The sequence below is a fragment of the Martes martes genome (genome assembly GCF_963455335.1).
Source record: "Martes martes genome assembly, chromosome: 3".
Lineage (NCBI taxonomy): Eukaryota > Metazoa > Chordata > Mammalia > Carnivora > Mustelidae > Martes > Martes martes.
This window is the reverse complement of record NC_137890.1, coordinates 33699960-33719418: the sequence shown is the minus strand read 5'-3', so window position 1 is coordinate 33719418 and position 19459 is coordinate 33699960. Positions and strand designations below refer to the sequence as shown.

The window sequence follows — 19459 nt, the reverse complement described above, 5'->3', positions numbered from 1 at the left end:
CAGCATAATTTTGTTCTCTAGTAATAAATACCTCTAATATTTCATGTGTATATTATTTTTTTAATCTACACACTGAAATGAGAGCCATACTTTTAAAGATCCACCTCTTTGAAGTGAACATTTTTCTAAGAGCTCATTTTTTAAAGCTGTTTTACTGTGAAGTGATGAGTAGGCTGTTGCATATGTAAAATTGTCTAATAGTATAGTGTGCTGTCAACATATATACATATGTAGTAATATACCAGGCATTTTTATTGCAGTTTATTGTTCCGGCTTCTCAATAAGCCAGATAAAATCATATACAAGAACATTAAGGATTAGAGAAGTGTTTTCCTTAGGTGATTGCTGGCAAAACTTCACCTTCCCATTATAATGTAGTTAATGGATGGTAATATATTTGACTATTACTTTCCTACAAATTTGGATTCCCAGTTTTCAGAGCTGCTGCGCGTCTAATGTTTGGCTTCTTCGATTGTCTTTTCGTAGGAAAAGGTGCCATAGTGTTAGGTAAATGTGCTACGTTTCTGTTTTGTAAATATTAAACTCCATTTTTTTGAACATACAGTGCTAGCAAAAACAAGTCGAAGATGTAATCTCTATATAAATACATTTGAACTAGTCAGTCGTTCGTGCTTAAATTAGCTTCCATGCTTTGCCTACAATCAAAAGTGTAAATATTAAAAACTTCAAAATTCATATGGCCCATCCCCCTCCCCTCCTCTCCATACACAGATACAAGCTAGAAACGTGTGTGGAAGCTTCTTCTAACCACTTAAATACTGTCGGGGAAAACAAGCTTTTATCGAGGACTTCAAAAAAAAAATCTTACCATTAAACCTTTTATTCACGACATTCCGGATTTGCTTTGCTAAATGGACATGTTCACTGCTGAAAATACACAGACAAGAGAGCTGTTTTTAAATTTGTTTATCACACCGCCCCTCGTTTTCCGCTAAAGAAAAGTACATTTTGTATATTTAAAAATACACACTCGTGAAACAAGTCTCTAAAAACCTTGGCGCCCCCACCTAGCTGCCTTCTGGATTTCAGCTTTTGAGTTTCAGGTCCTTGCACAACACCTAAGACGTGCAAAAACTCTTTTTCTCCCTAACCCTGGCAGAGAACAGTCCGACGAGATCTCCCTCCACGTCTCCACCCTAATTCCCTCTCTTCCTAGATTCCACCCGCTTCTCTCCTTTCCTCCGCCCCCGGCTCCGTCAGCCCAATCTGTCAGAGAAGTTGTGTACAAACTGCGCGGCCGCCCTGCGCGCGAAAGCTCGTGGCCCGAGAGGGCGGGTTAGCCCGGCGAAGGCGGGGCCTGGACGAACTTCTCCCTTCTCATAGGCTTCCCACTCAGGCCCGGCCGGCCTCAGGGCTTTGGGATTCGCCGCAGCGCTGCCAGTCAAGTTGGCAGGCCACGCCCACTTGGAGTTGGGTAAAATAGAGGCGGGCGTCAAGTGTCAGTAGTCGCGGGGCAGGTACGCGCGCTCACAGCTCGCTCACGGAGACAGACGGTGGCGGGAGCGGGCTCCGGGGAGTGAGAGAGCGCGGTGGGGCGGGGCGGGAGAAAGTGGCCGCCCGGAGGACGTTGGCGTTTACGCGTGTCGGAGCGGAAGAGTTTTGCTTTTCGTGCGCGCCTTCGAAAACCGCGCCTGCTGTTGGCTGAGGGGGTCCACCCGGAGCCTCCCCTTCTCCGCCCGCGGCCCCGCGCCGAGCTCGCCGACCCGAAGCAGCGTGGGCGAGGTGGGAAGCGCGCCCGACCCGCGTCCCGCGCCCGGAGCCGCCCCCTGAGTGCCAATGGCCACGCGGGTGCTGACTATGAGCGCCCGCCTGGGACCCGTGCCCCAGCCGCCGGCCCCGCAGGACGAGCCCGTGTTCGCGCAGCTCAAGCCCGTGCTGGGCGCCGCGAACCCGGCCCGCGACGCGGCGCTCTTCCCCGGCGAAGAGCTGAAGCACCCGCACCACCACCCGCAGGCTCAGCCCGCGCCCCCGCAGCCGCCGCAGCCGGCGCCGCCGCCCGCCGCAGGCCCGCGGCTGCCCCCTGAGGAGCTGGTCCAGGTAGGAAGAGCCGCTCCCCTCTCTCCACCCCCCTCCCGGAGCTCGGGCGTGTCCCGCCGCTGCGACGCGCGGGCGACAGGGGCCGCTCCAGGCTGGGGCGTGCGTCGGGGCGCTCAGGGAGCCGGAGCTGGGTGGGCAGCCCCTCCCCGCCCTGCCCTTCTGGCCTGGGCACCCGCAGTCCGCAGGGAGAAAGTAGGGGGACCGGAAGAGCGGGGGTCCCGGATGAATCTCGTCAGACGCGTCCGGGAGAGGTTAGAGGCAAGTGGGTGCCAGCACGCACCTTACTTCGTGTTTTCTTAGTTTAGGGGGATGGGACTTGGTACCTCACGTCCAACCTTGCTTAAATTTCGTCTTTCACCTTACCCTCCAGCCCCCGCTGTGTTCTGCCCTTGGAGGTTCCCCCACGTCGTCTCGGGTTAAGGAGAAACGCAAATCGGGGTGCTGGCGAGAGGCGCCTCGGGGTGCTAGTTTCGTATCTTTCGGCTCAGCCTGCTTTAGACGCGATCTGGGGCTGCCTTTGGGAAACGAGAGTTAGGAAAGCTAAGGTTGTATTGGAGCGTTTGTTTTTCCTTAAAAAGAAAGACCAAAAAAGACCGGGGGTGTTGTTTTCTTCGTGTGCGCGTAAATTTCCTCCCGGAGCCGCGTTGAAAGCTGGCAGTTGGCTTTTACACTTGCCCGGCAGCCGAATTAGAGCAACCGCCTGTTTCTTTCGCCCACGCAGGGAGTCATATAGCCCAGAAAAAACTTCCCGGGACTTTTAGCCTGTCCCAAGGAAAAAAAAAAATTGGAAACATACCCACATGCAAACAGCTGGAAGAGCTAAAATCAGAAACCACTAACCACCACGGGAGCGAAGTGCACGAAAGGGTTTAGTTCGGTTTATTTCGAGACGCTTCATTTAATAGCCCCTTGGTCTATGGCGTATTTGCTACTGAGCTCCTAGTCCGGGTGGTCCGCGAGTTTCGTCGTGCTGTGAAAGGGCAGTGGCATTTGTCAGAGATGTGACTCACATGACTAGAGTGTTAATTTTTATTTTTGAAATCGTGTTTATCTGGGAGACCGTGTCTGCATCCACCCCGAATGGTAGAGGAGGTCCGATATGAAACGCTTTTGAAATTCAGTAGTAGCAAAAAAATGCCACGGTTAATAGTTTCATGAGCCATTTAGTTGGAGTGGTTTTTTCTTTTAAAATTTCTTTTCAATGTTAAAAATTAAAATAAAGGAGAAGTTCATGTTGTACTAGAATAGAAGATAGCTGTAAAAAGACTGAGGGAGACTATTAGTTACAAGTTGGATTGTGTTCTTAAAAAAAAAAAACAACCGCCACTTGGAAAAGATTTGGTTATTTCAGGTTTGTCACTTTTCTTTCGGTTTGAGACACAAGGATGAGGGATGATTGAGCTTTTTACAGAGTAAGGGGGAATGTAGCATTGGCCCACTGAGGAGGACATGATAAATGTTTTGCTGATGACGGTGCTAAGGATACAGCAGCCTCTCCCCACCCACAGACTCCTTAGCACCACTCTACCAAGGGAGTGATTTTCCCCTAGGTAATTAAAGATCTGTTTTAGATAGGGATATGAATAGGAACATTTCATTATCATATTAACCAATTACAGAATCTGCTGATTAAAATCAACATTTAGAGCAAATGTTGAAAGTGAAGTTGCTTTGTTCTTTCAGTGGATACTGTGTTTTGCTCAAGACGGTTGTATTTAACTGTCCAGTGACCTATAAATGAGAAAAGGCACTGAAACAGCCAAGGAGTATGTTTTATATCAGATGTTTCAACAATACCTGTCCAAGTAAAAACAAAACAAAACAACTCCGTGATAATATTTTTAAGGTTGATTTGCTTAGGTTTTTGTTTGTTTAAACACACCTATATTAATACAAATGTGGCATGAACAGAATTGAGGTGGTTTGGTAGTATTACAATACTGTGTTTAAGTTGCAAACTCAACTGTGGTGGGGCCAGGGAATCCTGCTTGTATGTGAGTTCTTAAACTTTATTTATTTAGATTTATTTTTATTATTATTATTAGAAAGGAATTTTTATTATTCAAAAGGAATATGTATTATTGATTGGAAAAGAATTTCTGTGTGCTGCTGCTTTTTCTTGATGTGCCTCTTTCATTTTTTGTCAGGGGCTGGTTGTGGGAGCAGCTTACCAAATACACCTTATAGAGAGTTTCATAAGGCTTTTGGTAAACCAGGTTATTACACAGTTGACAAATATAAGTTTATAAGCGACACTTAGGAGTTTGCCCTAGTACTTTTTGAAGGTATTGTTGGGAATTTTCAGTAGGTTTGTCCTCCAGATGATGAGTTGGGTGGATTATGCATGTTTGTTTATCTCTTTTTTTGTAGACAAGATGTGAAATGGAGAAGTATCTGACACCTCAGCTTCCTCCAGTTTCTATAATTCCAGAGCATAAAAAGTATAGACGAGACAGTGCCTCAGTCGTAGACCAGTTCTTCACTGACAGTGAAGGGTTACCTTACAGTATCAACATGAACGTCTTCCTCCCTGACATCACTCACCTGAGAACTGGCCTCTACAAATCCCAGAGACCGTGTGTAACACACATCAAGACAGAACCTGTTACCATTTTCAGCCACCAGAGTGAAACGACTGCCCCTCCTCCGGCCCCGACCCAGGCCCTCCCTGAGTTCACCAGTATATTCAGCTCCCACCAGACCGCAGCTCCAGAGGTGAACAATATTTTCATCAAACAAGAACTTCCTACACCAGATCTTCATCTTTCTGTCCCTCCCCAGCAGGGCCACCTCTACCAGCTACTGAATACACCGGATCTAGATATGCCCAGTTCTACAAACCAGACAGCAGTAATGGACACTCTTAATGTTTCTATGTCAGCCGCCATGACAGGCCTTAACACACACACCTCTGCTGTTCCGCAGACTGCAATGAAACAGTTCCAGGGCATGCCCCCTTGCACATACACAATGCCAAGTCAGTTTCTGCCACAGCAGGCCACTTACTTTCCCCCGTCACCACCAAGCTCAGAGCCGGGAAGTCCAGATAGACAAGCAGAGATGCTCCAGAATCTGACCCCACCTCCATCCTATGCTGCTACAATTGCTTCTAAACTGGCAATTCACAATCCAAATTTACCTGCCACCCTGCCAGTTAACTCGCAAAGCATCCAGCCTGTCAGATACAATAGGAGGAGTAACCCGGATTTGGAGAAACGACGCATCCACTACTGCGATTACCCTGGTACGTGTTTTAACCCAGTTGAAGCAGCAATACCTGTGTTGAGAGAGAGAGCGCGCGCGCGCGCGCATGCGTGCGCCTTTTTTAATCTTAGATTTTAAATTTACGTAGTAAAGTAGTACTTGACAATGAAAAAACCACCTGCTTTGTTTTTTTCATATCTCAGTCTCGTTACTGTACCCTAGAATGTTTGTCTCCTGCTGATTTTACGTATTAAAAAAAGCCAGAATATTCTGGGAAGAGGTTACTTTGGACGACTTTATTTCTAATATTGAATGAAAATTAGAATTCTGTGTTATGCCAGAGTTACTTGTGTAATGTATCTTAATTCTAAATTAAAAGTGACCTGAAAAGAATTAGATAAGGTGTGGTAATGAAGTGGAGATAAGTAGGCTGCTCTGTTGATGGTGTATTACAAGACTGTCTACAGAAGAGATTTAAGGATAGTTCTGATAGCATATGAGCATATGTTCATCCTTGAATGAGATGTGGCTCAAAATTTAAATTGATGATGGTGATGGCTTTATCTACAAGTTGCTGGCATAAGCTAGTTTATGATTAATACAGGGTATAATTTATTGACTGTGGTACATGATAAAGCGTGATACACTAAATGAAAAAACAAATGTAGTACAGAAAATTGCAGTCATCTTGGATAATGGTTTAACACTGTCAGCTCTAGAGCCATTAAAAATTTTTAAATCACTGAAGTATATGTTACCAGTATAAAGCACCTACTGTAATACAAACACACATTTCCCATTTGTATCTTACTTGCTTATCTGCTTTTTCTGCTAAAGTGGTACATAAAGTAAATCACTTTATACTTTTAATAAGGTAACAGGGGGGCACCCTTTAAAACTGACGCTTCAAATACCGATTTCTTCTTTAAAGCCCGATTTTAAACACTGAATCATCAAATGTAAAGATTTCAAAAGATCTCCAAAATGACAAGCTGTTCTTCCTCTCCTTTATTTCAGGCTGCACAAAAGTTTATACAAAGTCTTCTCATTTAAAAGCTCACCTGAGGACTCATACTGGTATGTAATTTTCTTGTTAATTCTGTGAGTTGTGTAAATAGTGTAAGTGGTATTCATCCTTTTAAAAGCCAACATGTGTTTGATCTCCTCTTTCTTCTGTCAACCTTTATTTTTTAATGGCCTACCTTTTCAGCACTGGCTTGGCTCAAAATTCAGTTCAGCGGAAAAAATCTAGTTCCAGGAAGGCTGATGTTCCCTTACCAAGGCCTTGCCATGTCACCTCACGTAGAATGAATTACCCAAAAACGTTAAACAACGATGTTTACTAATGGATTTTAATGGCACTGCTATTTCTGCCTTGAAGGAAAAAGAATGTGTAACTCATTTTCTTTCTTCCATAACAAATCAGTTGGCTTCTGTAAGGTATATTAAATGCTAAAACTTTTCCATTTAGCATGTAAAGCATAACTGCCTAATACATTATCTTTAATTTCACCTTTAACCTAAAATCTCTGTTTAGCATTTTTTCTGTGGTTGATGAAAGGAAGGGCCGAAATTGTAAGACTATTAAAATCAGGCAAAGATGGGGTCATGGTTTAAAAGTTAATTCTGCACACTGTGCCAGCCCAGATTTGAGCTATTTAAGACTGTCTTCATTCTAGTTTATATTTTGTCCTTGTTTAGAATGTGCTTTTATGTGGAGTCACTTAAATTTTATAAATATTTTGTCAAGTCTATACATTCACTTTTGAATGCTTTTTAATTTTAAGACTATATTAGAAACCATTTTAGGACAAAACTACTTGGCATGCTTTTAAAAAGCTTCCAAATACCCAAAATATTTTCAAATACATAGGTGGTTACTATCTATGATTTTCCTAAAAGGCTGTCCCTGAAGGAAAGAACTTACATGAAACGATAGTGTTTTTTTTTTTTTTCTCAGTAAATTCAGCCTTACCTAAAGTTCAAAGAATAAGTTTGCTAATAAAAGCAATGACCTAGCAAAATGTTTTATTCCATCATTGCTATGGAAACCAAAGTATTCAACAGTTCCTTTGAATGGGTTGTTGGATTAGTGTGAGGACTTCAATCTCCCCAGGCTAGATGTTACTATGGAAATTGAGTTTTGATAAATGAAGTAGTTATCTCTAACTGCTGCATTAAAAAGTAAGAGCCTTTGAACAAAGGTCAGTGCTGAGATAGAACACTAGGAGGAATATGGCTGCAGACATTTTGTATGCATGTAAGGAAGTAATACTTGATATCTCAGTGATAAACACTCCTTACTAAAATCTAAATAGTATTGGCGTCAATGGTAGATTCCAGGACTTTCTGAGAAATTGCTTTTAAAGAAAAGATAGCTCAGGTATTTATCAGTGAAATGAATGGGTTGTTTTGGCCTGAAGTTTTTAGATATATGAAAGGCATGATCCTACATAAGCAGCTCAAGTACAAATTATGTTTGTAGTTAAACAACCACTAAGTATATAATAAACTCAGTCTAAAGTTTTCAAAATGCAAATGATGGCCAAGAAAACATTCCATGTAGAAATACTAAAAATAGCTGTTAATAGAATAAATAATTGTCTTAGGGAAGGAAACACTGAAAATGGGGTTTTACCTGAATTTTGACTACTGGGAATAGAAATAAGTTTGAAACATTCAAACGATTGTTTTTTTTTTCTTCTTTGAAAGCCCTTGAAATGGGAAATAGGAAGGAGGGAACATGTTTTTCATGAGGTTTAAAGTCTCCTAATAAAAAGAGTGCAATTGCATATCACACTGTAATCAACTGCTTATTGCAGGGATATAGTCAGCATATCCGAGTAGCCTTGAAACCCCTGTCAGGGGTTAGTGCTCTCAATACTTAATAGCTGGGATTCTGGAACTTGACCTGCTGGCAAAGAAATTTAATAGTGGGCTGTCTTAACAGTGATCGTACTAATAAAATCAAACTAAAAAGAGGACCCAGGCCTAGTTTGGGTCCCATGCATCAACTTTCTCACCTGATCATATGTGTGGCCATAGACATCTAATGAATGAGACTATGTAATCCAGTTTAATAAAGTTTTGTTTGATACAGTCTCAAATGCCTTGGGGGGGAGGGTTTGTAGCAGACTTGTTCATCTGGCTAAACCCGTTCTTGGGTAATCATAGAGCATTGAGGTGGTTTTCTCCTCATTTCTAGTTTCTAGACAATGTCTTTTAAAATTACCTGTGCTCGCTCATTGCATCCTCCCTGACTGTTTTTTTTTTTTTTTTAATGAATGTATCTGAAGTGAGAATATCTTTGTTTTTCCCTCTTTCTCCCTTTAAGACCTAGGTATTTCTAAACAGCTTTACTTATTTAATAGCTGTTTAGTTTTGAATACATGTTCCCTGCTGTGCCCTCCATCCTGCTCCCACCCTGGACAGTTGATTAGGAGATTTTTAAAAAATCTATATGGGGATCTTGAATTTGATACACAAAATTGCTTTTTAAGGGATTGCCATTTTGCAGGCAGAATGTGAAAAGCCACCCTAGCATTTCCATGGAATATAATTGTAATTGCTTTAAAATGTCAAGTTACCTTATGTTTTAAAAATGATTTAAGCAATTAAAACAAACTACATCTGAATTCTATTTAATTGCCTATTCTGGAGTTTTAGACAGTAAGTGCTTCTTGACTTGCAAATTGAACATAAGGGAATGGTCTTTCCAAAACAAGACCTTTTTCAAAAAATTTAGGATGAATGTAGAAGATAACCAGTTTCTTGAACCAGAAATCCCATAGCATCCTTCTAAGCATTTTTCTAAGTTTATACACTTGATTTCTCTCTTATTCATAAAGAATACACAGGTAGTACAGAGTTCTATCTTCGAATGGTCACACAAAACACCTGAAATGTACTTTTCCTGTATTTTAGGATATGGTTATATTTCACTTACATGTCCATATATTATAGGTCTGTAGAGGTACCCCTTGTATGGGTGTGTGGGTGTTTGTGTTATTTGTAATGTGTGTATATACATATACCATGCCTTTGGTTAGAAATAATTATGGCTGCTTCTGTACAATAGTGTCAACTGGTATACTATACTTTTAAAAGCATGTATCTGCAAATATTCTGCTGAAATTTGTGTATGCCTTTTTGATGTATATAAGGGACTATACTCATCGCCATCATCTAAAAATTGCTCCTGAGCACTTCTTAAGGAAAGGATTCACTTAACCATGTTGCTCTTACAAATCAACTGAAGATTTAAAGTAATTCTAAGCACAGGCTTGAGGCCAAAAAAGGTAAAATGCAATAGGGAAAGAAAGTTAGGCTGTATATACAAAGAAAAATTTGCAAGAAATTGAAAATCTTTCTTAACTACTGTTACTGGTTTCTTGGTGTGCCTGTGAAATACAGCTTTTACTTTGAGTTTGGAAATTTCTTTGAAAATGGTATTTATGGTTTAGTAAAAAGTACTTTGAAAAGAAAAAAGTTCTGAAACTAGTGAACTCCCTCAGTACAGGTTTTAAAATCTTAGTGCTTTCAGTCACATGAGTGGATATGTAACTAAAGAATACCTGAAAGTGGTTGGGAAATTAGGGTAAGGAAACATTTTTAGACATTGAGCAGTCTCAGCTACCTGGAACAGGGCAGAAAATGAGCGATTGTATGTACATGGACGTCTTTGAGCAGCACACACACTTGGCTCAAGTATCCCTTAGACCGAGACTGTTTGTACAGGCCCTTACTACGACTTGCCAAGGGCTGACAAGGAGAGGACAATTGGAACACACCCCCCCCCCCCCCCCCCCCGAAAAGAAAATGGAAACTACGATAACATAGGAACACAAAATGGATTCAGGGAGGCACTATACTGTTAGTGCTGCATTTTACAGTGAGCTGTTTGGGATGCTTTGTTTAATTAAGAAAAAAATGCATAGTATCTTTTGGAAAGATTTTTAGGCCAAGTCTTAAATTTTAAGGGGGTACATTCCCATATTCTGTTTCACTTATGTAGAACACTTTATTTCCTAATGACACTTAACATTAATATTTTACTATGCATACTTCAAAATGTACAATCTCTGCTTGAGATGATTGTAGTTTCAGTTTAGGTACTAAACTCCTTACATAAATTTCCTATCTAGTTCTTTATTCCATACTTACTATCTATTTAATGTGTATTAGGTATAGATTGGCGTCTGAAAATACTGACAGAGTCGACAGGAATTTTTCATTCATGGTACTTGGCCACTAAAACCTTCAAAATGTTGAGAACACGAGTTACTCCTTTTTTGTGTGGAATTGTGGAAGGAAGGAGAGTATTAAAACAATTCCACTTCCTTGAAAAATTATTTAGCATAAGTCTCTCTTCTCTCTAGATAAGTAGGTAGTTAGATGGCCATGATGGAGATCATACTGGATCTAGAGTCAGTCCACTGGTGTTTAACTTGGTAACCTGTGTTACTGGTAGAGGTGGAAAAGTTGGGCAGGATGAAATTACTTAGTATCCAGTGGATTTTTTGAGTCTGTATTTAAAAATATATGCAGGTAAAAGTATCACATTTAGCTTATGATTTCAGATATTATTAGTTAAAATTCTTAAATTATTTTTATTTGCAGCTTTGAAATTTATTCTTTATTGATAATTTAAAGCTTAAGTAAGAAAAGTAGGGGCTTAAGAGACTTGCTACTTCAGACCCTTGGAAAAGGTATTTATGAGCATGAAAGCTTAGAAATAATTCTTTTTAATGACTCACTGGGAAAATTAAACTTTGCTTCTAGGACTTGTTCTTTTCATCTGAAAAACATTTACATAGGAAATTGATAAAACAGTGGCAAAAACTTTGACTGATCTTGTGGAGAATCCAAAGAGAATCTTTTTCTTCCGTTTTGTTCTTACAAACTAGTGGGAGAAAGGTAGTTCATAAGCAGATGAAATGGAATTGCTGAAGAAGGTCAGATAGAAATAAGCAGCTCTGAAGGTAGAGAGAATGTAATACACTTTTTTTTAATGTAATAATTTAATCACCCAAGATTTTTACTTTGACAGGTATTTTTAGTTCTATAGAATGTAGTAGCTGTTTACTTGATGACCTACATTTTTTTTCTGGTGGAAGATTAGAAACAAAGTGATGTCCTACTTTAGTAAAAGTATCTCTCTAGCACTATTCCTATTCTATCAGCCTGTATTATTTATACTCAAGGATCTTTAACTCTGATAGGGGAAGTTAACTGTTCTAGAAGTGCACGTTTAGGTAACTTAGAGTAAAACAGAATAATGTTTCTTTTTGACTACTTTATAAATACAAACCTTTTAAGAGTTGGGAGAAAACTTGTCAAGTCAAGGTAGCCACAGTAAATGCGTTAGAGGAAAGACTATCCTAGTACTCATTCAGTGCTAGAAAAGTTAAAATACAGAATTTGTCTGTTTTGGTTAAAAGGGGGAAGGTAAAATCATTGACTGGTTTTTTAAAAAGTCAGTTCAGGTTTTTTTTTTTTTTTTTTTAGTTTAGGTTCTTAATAAGAAAGTGAATCTGAGTGTCATCTTTTTGTCAGAAGACTGAAGAATCGGTATTTCATTAACACAATTAGCAAGGATTTTTCAGTGTTTTTCTGGGGAACCCTTAGGAGAAGTGCAGAAACTTGGGGGCCTAGAGAGTCGCTCAGGGAGGAGACTGCAAATGTAACCCCTGACTGCAGTTTGGATTTGTCAGGTCACTGTTTTTTGGCCCCAGAACTCCCTTTGCTGTTTTAGACCAGCAGTAGGAGTTTCAGAACTCCTTGGTTTTCATCAGTTCTGTTCCATTTCTGTAAAGGAACACTTGTTTTATCCTTGCACAACTCTCTACATGACGGATAATAAATGGATTCCTTGCTAAGTGGATTCTGAACATGTCTTAAAGCATGGTTCTCACCTAAACACACATTTAGTGAGATAATAGAACCAGGCAAAGTCCTGCTGCGAGTTGGTGGCGGGTGGGGGTAGACAATCTGACAATTGGGTAGATTCCACCAGGTGCTTTCCTGTCTCTTCTTACCTTCTTTTCATGGATGAAAAAATCAGAATTAGTCAGACTTGGGCCAAACATGTGATTGTTCCAAAGATGCATTATGAGAAGTGTGGCATTGCAGCTGGAACAGAAGATAGTCTGTCCTTGAGGAACTTCCAAAGCTAGTTAAGGAGGCAAAACACAGCTGTTTGAACCCTCTTAACAGCAGTATATGTGCAAGTGCAAACCAGTCATTCAGAACGAATGTAAGTGCTATAGGGATACAGAGAAATGGAATGATGTCTCCTGGACTGTTAGAGATTTTCTGGAAGTGTTAAGGTGAATCAAATTTCAAAGAAAGGGTAAGCATATGAACTGACCGCAAATTGGCAGGGAGAAAGAAGGAATTTCTTGTATTTCCTTTTAATTAATCAGTTTCCTGAAAAAGGGTACATTATTGACAGGATACTGTTTATCTAGTAAATATTAGTTGCATTTTGCAAATATAGATAATACTAATCTTTTAAATGAACCCTTCTGTTCCAAGTATAGGAGATGTGCTTTTAATAATACGATGAGTTTTAATGAAAAGATTTTTTAAATGGAAAATTACTGGCATAACTACATAAAAATACAAATTAATGAGCCCAAATCATACTACCTTATCTTCTTTTTAGATACTATTATTTCCCCATGAATTTCTTTAATCTTTTGATTGTTTCCCATTTTTCACCTTTTCTTAGAATATATAGACTGTTTCAAACTCAATTCCCTAAGTGTCTAATGATGTCTAACAATGTTTTAAATCTAATGATGTAAAAAGTATAATTATTATTAAATTACATAAAAACATTTTCCTTCTGAAATAAGAGTTGATTTGAGCTTTAAGGACTTAAATTCTAAGAATTAAGTACCAACTATTAAAATAATTTATTCCACTTTAACTGTTTGCATTATTTTGTTTTCTCAAATGGGAAATGGATTTTAAGTTCTTTGAGGCCAGTGACTTAAGTCTTTTTTTTTTTTTTTTTTAGAGAGAAAATTAAGATTACGTCTTAGTTTTGTTTTTCAAGTCATTTAGTGCAGATTACACTTGTTTACTAAATACTGTTTTTTAAAATTCTGATAGTTATTAGTCTCTGTTGGATACAATTGATTGAATTACCTTTTAGTTATCAGGCAGGAGATCAGTACAATTTGCTGGTAATAAACTTCTAAAAAGTTACCTCAAATAGCTATTCTGAGCAATATTTCCATGTATGATATTTTTCTTTTGTTAGAAGAATGTGTGTGGAACATTCTAGGAAAAGACCTTGGTATGAGTCTATTGCATATGTTCAGCAGAGAAGAGAAACCTCCCATTCTGTTGTTGTAGGTTCAAAAGTCATTTTTTACCTGTTTATCAGAGGAAAAAAAATGAGGATTTTTTTAGTCCAAAAGATTTCAGATACATTGTAAACATGTTCTGCTACCCCCCTGAAATTCATTTGTAAACGATCATGAGGTGATATTTGAGGGATTGTCAGAACAGTTCTCTGGACCCCACTGGTCCTGAAAGGTGGGTCTCCACTTAAGGCTGATTCATGTATGCCCTGTTCTTCCCACCGTCTAAAAGGTTAAAAGGTATCCAAAACTGTTAAAAGGTATCCAAAACTGCACCATCTGCAGTTTAAGGCCTGCTCTCTGAGTCCATTAATCTGTTCCATAGCTGACCTTCTCAAGTGGCTTTAGAATCTTTAAATAAATTTGAACAATAAGTGTTCTTTAAATTGTTCATATAGAGTTAACGGAGTGTTTGCTAATGGAGGGCTTAAGTAGACGCTAAGGAAAAGTGGCAGCCCCAGATTCTTAATCTCGAGCTCATTGTTTCACTTCTAACTCATGGAGTTACTGTGAGGATTAAGTGAAATAATGAGAAATACCTGGTTCTGCAGTTTGTACTCAACGAATGTTTGTGTCTGTTCCCTTCTTTCGCTGGTAATGCTTTGCTTCCCATTTTTATGAAATATATTCATTGTTGTTCTCAGTACCGAATGTGTGTATATTGAACTTGAATAATTTCTAAAAAAGATAAGGGATTCCTAGCAAAAATACTCCTAGTTAATTTTAAAGTAGAAGAAAAGACATACTTTTTTTGAGATAAAGTTGAAGCTTGTTTTCCATGCTGTTCAAACTTGTCACTTTTTTCTTTTTGCCTTTGGAAAGTTTCACATTAACAGCATGAGAACTTAAAAATACAGTTGATGTTGAAAGAGCTTAACTAAATATTTTAAATTGGTGGTATTGGAAAGAGATTCTGTAAAAATCCAATTAAACTTTTGAAAGCTCTATCCTGTTGAAATAACTTAAAGGAAGTCAGTTTGGTTTCCCAGAAGTACTGTGCATAGTGTTTCTGGCTGAGGAAGAAAGGCCCGAACTACTATTTGGCCAGAAATTGGGTACCAGCTTCCTCTATGATGTTTTACTTGAGCCGTGTTGACACTTGAATAAATCCCATAGAAACTGCCCCAAGTGGGGAATAGTTGTCCTTGCTTTTATAGTAAAGACTTGGCCCTGTAACTAATGTCCCAGACACTGGTAGTATTCTTGGCTGAGTAATCTATAGATGTGCATAAATTGAGAGCAAAACCCCAAATGTTTTAGGAACTTTAATGGCTACCGTTTTTCAACCAATCAGTTAAGTAAACTTTAAAAAATATTGGTGCAGTTTATTGCTTCATAGCCAATAAAAATAGTGAACAAAAAGAGTCTAGTGTCCCTTGTTTCTTAAATAAACTCTGAAAATTCAGTTCTCTTGCTATTTAATTATTTAATGCAAAAGACTAGAATGATTTCTTTTAAAATTGGAGCGCTTTATGAATTTTTTTCCTTGCCTCAGACATCAGAAGTAACTTTCTCTTTCCATTAATTGACAGTGAAGTATTTAACCAACATGTTTGTTTCTGTGATTTATTTTTCACGAGGAACAAAAACAAATGCTTGTGTAAAAAGTTAATTTTTTTCTCTTTGGTTTACATTTACAAGAGAAGCATGCTAGATTTGCTCCTAGTATTGAATAATATGAACACAAATTGAGAGAAAAGAGCTTACTACGTTACTTAAAACGTTTGAGTGTGTTAGTTTTAATTCTTAGAATTTATAATGAAAAAAAAACTTTAGGAATTGAGACTATATATTTTAAATGAAAAATTTAAAAAAAATTACGGATTTCTGTTTTGGTTCAGGGCCAGAGAAGAGGAGAGAGGAAAGAAGATTTTGGGGGATGCATACCATAGAAGTTGAAAGAAAAATCTAGGAGATAATAGGTACAAATTTCAAAGGGCTATTCTGGCCCTTTTGTCCTTATGGGATTTTGTTTTAAGAGTCAGAGTAGTTACCAGGACAGCAAACATAAATTAACTACAAGCTGTAGAAATCTCAGTTGTTGTGGACAGTGTCTTGTAAAATTTGGACTCAGTTGAGTAATCTTAAAACTTCCTGAACATGATACTGCTAAATCAGACAGAAAGGTTGTTGGGTTTCATTGTGGTACTAAGTAGAGTGTTCAAAGTGACTTGGAGGCTCTTCTCTTTCTTTTTTCTTTCTTTTTTTTTTTTTTTTTTTGAGGCTCTTCTCTTTCACAAGAAACCACGTTTTAAGGAATTCAGGAGTGTGACTATTCACAGTTTTAAAAGGTATCCAAATAAAACTGAGCAGTAAGCTAACAGTAGTACTTTAATAAGAAAATTTATCTCAAAACTTTCAAACTAACAAATTCATAGAGAATTCTAACATAATGGAGCATAAATAATAGGAACTTACTATTTAACGCTCAGTGAAACTTCCTCAGGTTTTGGGATTTATTTAGGGGAATACCTGATCTCAGTTTAAATAGGGTTAATTAATTCTTAAACTGGGAGTTAAGACTGCATTATCAATATTAAGTGGATTTGAAAGATTAGCAACTAGCAAACTTCAGACAACATTAAGAATACTACAAATTGCGGTGGGATTGTGGCCTAAATGTCAGTTTACCAGAGTTAGAAAGTGCTGTGAAAGAATAAGGAGATTGATTGATTAAAGAGACTTTTAAAACAGGTATAATGCCTGTAAGCTGTTGACCACTGTGTCCCACATACTCAGGACAGTGCCTGGCAGGTAATAGACACAGGGCAGATACATGTCTGTATCAGCAAATGTTAGAAGTACTGCAGTTCCATGATTCTTCACCAAAGTGAAGTTACTGGTATCAGACTTTCTGATCTGGTTGAGGAATTCATTAAATAGAAGATGCATAAAGCTTCAAGACCAATTCAACTTTAAAATGTTCCTAGCTTTATTTTGCTTTTATCTGACTGAACAATGGGAAGGTGTGAATGTGTGTGTGCTGTAGTGAATTTCGAAGAGTGAGTGCCCCTTCATGCATTTTGGAGGCCCTGTGTTCAGACAGCTAACTTGTTCATACGAAGGTTCGTCTAGCTAATCCAGAAACCGGACCCCATTTGAAAAGGATCGCAGTTGTGTGGTACATTGAGTTCGTGGTATTGGTGATTTGAGCAGCCTCGGAATGTTTTCCTCACTTGGCCGGCAGAGCCATTTAGTCCTGTGCTCGTTTAACTTGGGTTTGTTGGTGTAGAAGTTGAGTTCCCACAGCAGTGATAGAGCCCGCTGAGGGCATCATGGATTTATATGTTTGGAAACAGTACGTAACAAATAAGCACCCATTCATTCATCTTGCACATTCGAAATCACCATTTTCCTGCTCGTGAGAAGTCCAGATACATCTATCTATCTGCAATTAGGTTGAATACTACCTAGGAAAGAGCGGCTCTCTTCACTAGGTTCTTGAGGAAGTCTAGATCCTAATGAAATCTATGAACCAACCTTTTCTTGGACCATGATTTTTTTTTTAAAGACTTTTCCTTCTCAGGCAGTGTCTGCAACGTTTGTCTTGCAAGCAGGCCCGCCCCCCTCACCTCCTCTTGGTCCGTTGTCACAGGTGAGAAGCCGTACAAGTGCACCTGGGAGGGCTGTGACTGGAGATTCGCGCGCTCCGACGAGCTGACCCGCCACTACCGGAAGCACACCGGGGCCAAGCCATTCCAGTGCGGGGTGTGCAACCGCAGCTTCTCCCGCTCCGACCACCTGGCCCTGCACATGAAGAGGCACCAGAACTGAGAGCCCCGCCGTGGCCTGCCGTGCCTATGCAATTCATACTGACGTTCTGCAGTTCTTTTGGCAAAGTTTTAAACTACAAACTTAACCTATATATATAAAAAAAAGAAAAAGAAAACAAAAAACTGGAAATGTATATTTTGTATATTTGAGAAAACAGGGAATACCTTGTATGAATACCAAAGTGTTTGGTCCTTTTGAGAATCTGGAATGCTTGCTGTAATGTATATGGCTTTACTCAAGCAGATTTCATCTCCTGACAGGCAGCCACATCTCAGTGTGGGTAGGGGGGTGGGGGTGCAGGGTGTGTTTGCAGTGTTTCTACCTAAGCACCATCATTTAACGTGACAGTGTTTAGTAAACAAGTCAGTTGGCAGGCACAGGAAGAAGGCTGGATTGTATGTCAAGATTTTACTTGACATCAAGTAGTTTATTTTATTTTTTTCCAATATTAGATAATTCCTTAGAGGTGCGCAGTGTACCTGGCAATTCACAAATAGCCATTGAACAAATGTGTTTTTTTGTTTGTTTTTATATGAGTTGCCTATATTTGCTATTCAAAATTTTGTAAATACGCAAATCAGCTTTATAGGTTTATTACAAATTTTCTAAGATTCTTTTGGGGGAAAATCATAAATAATTCTGTTTGAAAAAAACCATGAATACATTTACAGTTAGAATTTGTGGTAAAATACCTCTTCAGACCTCACCAAATTCATTTCTTTAGGAGGAAGAAAATCATTCAAATGAACTTAAAAATCAGATTCCATGCACTCATGAAAATAGGATTATTTTAAATACGAAAGACATTTTATATGAATTGTGAACTCCAGAGCTTAAAGATAAAATACATAAAAGTGAAAACCTCTAACAATAAGCTAAACAGTATCGTTTTAAAAAAGAAGGACTTGCAGCTCTCACATGGCAATGTTGAATTTATGATGCAGTTTTCACATACTGGAATGTTCGCTTATGCAGTACTGTTGGTTAAACGACAATTTATATGGATTTTGCATGTAATATACAGTGAGACACAGTAATTTTACCTAAATTACAGTGCAGTTTAGTTATAATCATTGTTAATACTGACTCAGTGTCTGCCTTTAATTATTAAATGACATGTTGAAAGCGTAAGGAAGCAAGTGCTACATATATGCAATATAATAGTAATGTGATGCTGATGCTGTTAACCAAAGGGCAGAATAAATAAGCAAAATGCCAAAAGGGGTCTTAATTGAAAATGGAAACTTAATTTTGTTTTTAAAATATTGTTTATCTTTATTTATTTTGTGGTAATATAGTAAGTTTTTTTTAGAAAATTTTCATAACTTGATAAATTATAGTTTTGTTCGTTAGAAAAGTTGCTCTTAAAACGTGTAAATAGATGACAAACGGTGTAAATATTTTGTAAGGCTTCAAAATGTTTATACGTGGAACATGCCTACATACAAAGCATAAATTGGTTGCTGTTTTGCTTCTTTTCCCCTCTTATTTTTGTATTGTGGTCATTTCCTATGCAAATAATGGAGCAAACAGCTGTATAGTTGTAGAATTTTTTGAGAGAATGAGATGTTTATATATTAACGACAATTTTTTTTGGAAAATAAAAAGTGCCTAAAAGATTCATGTTTTGCCTGCCTTCTTCACCTACAACAGCAAAAACAGCAAATTCCAATCCCACATTGGGGGCTAAAATAAAAACAATTACCACATTGAACCAAAGCTACCTTTCTCTAAAACAAAAAAAGGGGGTTTGTTTTAGAAATACGAATTACAAGTATAAAGGAGATACATAAATTTCATGAATGCTGACCCCCCCCCCCCTTTCACTACCAACACGTAACTGCATTAGCCTTTTCAAGGTTATTTGTTGAGGTAATGGCATACGCTCTTTTTTTGAGATTTTGTTTATTTGAGAGAAGCAGCAAGGGGGAGGGGCAGAGGCAGAGGGAGAGGGCTGAGCAGGAAGCCCCACCTGAGCCAAAGGCAGAAGGCAGGAGCCCCCCAGGTCGCTGCATATGCTAGTTATATTGTCTGAGGTAAATAGAATTGGG

At 38.7% G+C, this 19459-nt stretch overlaps 1 protein-coding gene across 2 annotated transcripts; it reads left to right on the top strand.

Annotated features, from left to right (window-relative positions):
• The first annotated feature begins 1462 nt into the window (after positions 1-1462).
• KLF5 (KLF transcription factor 5) lies at positions 1463-19029 on the top strand. 2 transcript variants are annotated; one of them, XM_080799477.1, is made up of 4 exons: positions 1463-2058; positions 4429-5302; positions 6280-6339; positions 17230-19029. In XM_080799477.1, exons 1-4 carry the CDS (start codon positions 1798-1800, stop codon positions 17406-17408), a joined length of 1374 nt encoding a protein of 457 aa, XP_080655603.1. In that variant the 5' UTR covers positions 1463-1797; the 3' UTR covers positions 17409-19029. The 2 variants fall into 2 exon arrangements, with proteins under 2 accessions (XP_080655603.1, XP_080655604.1); XM_080799478.1 differs by lacking the exon at positions 1463-2058 and adding an exon at positions 2133-2316.
• The last annotated feature ends 430 nt before the right edge of the window (positions 19030-19459 follow it).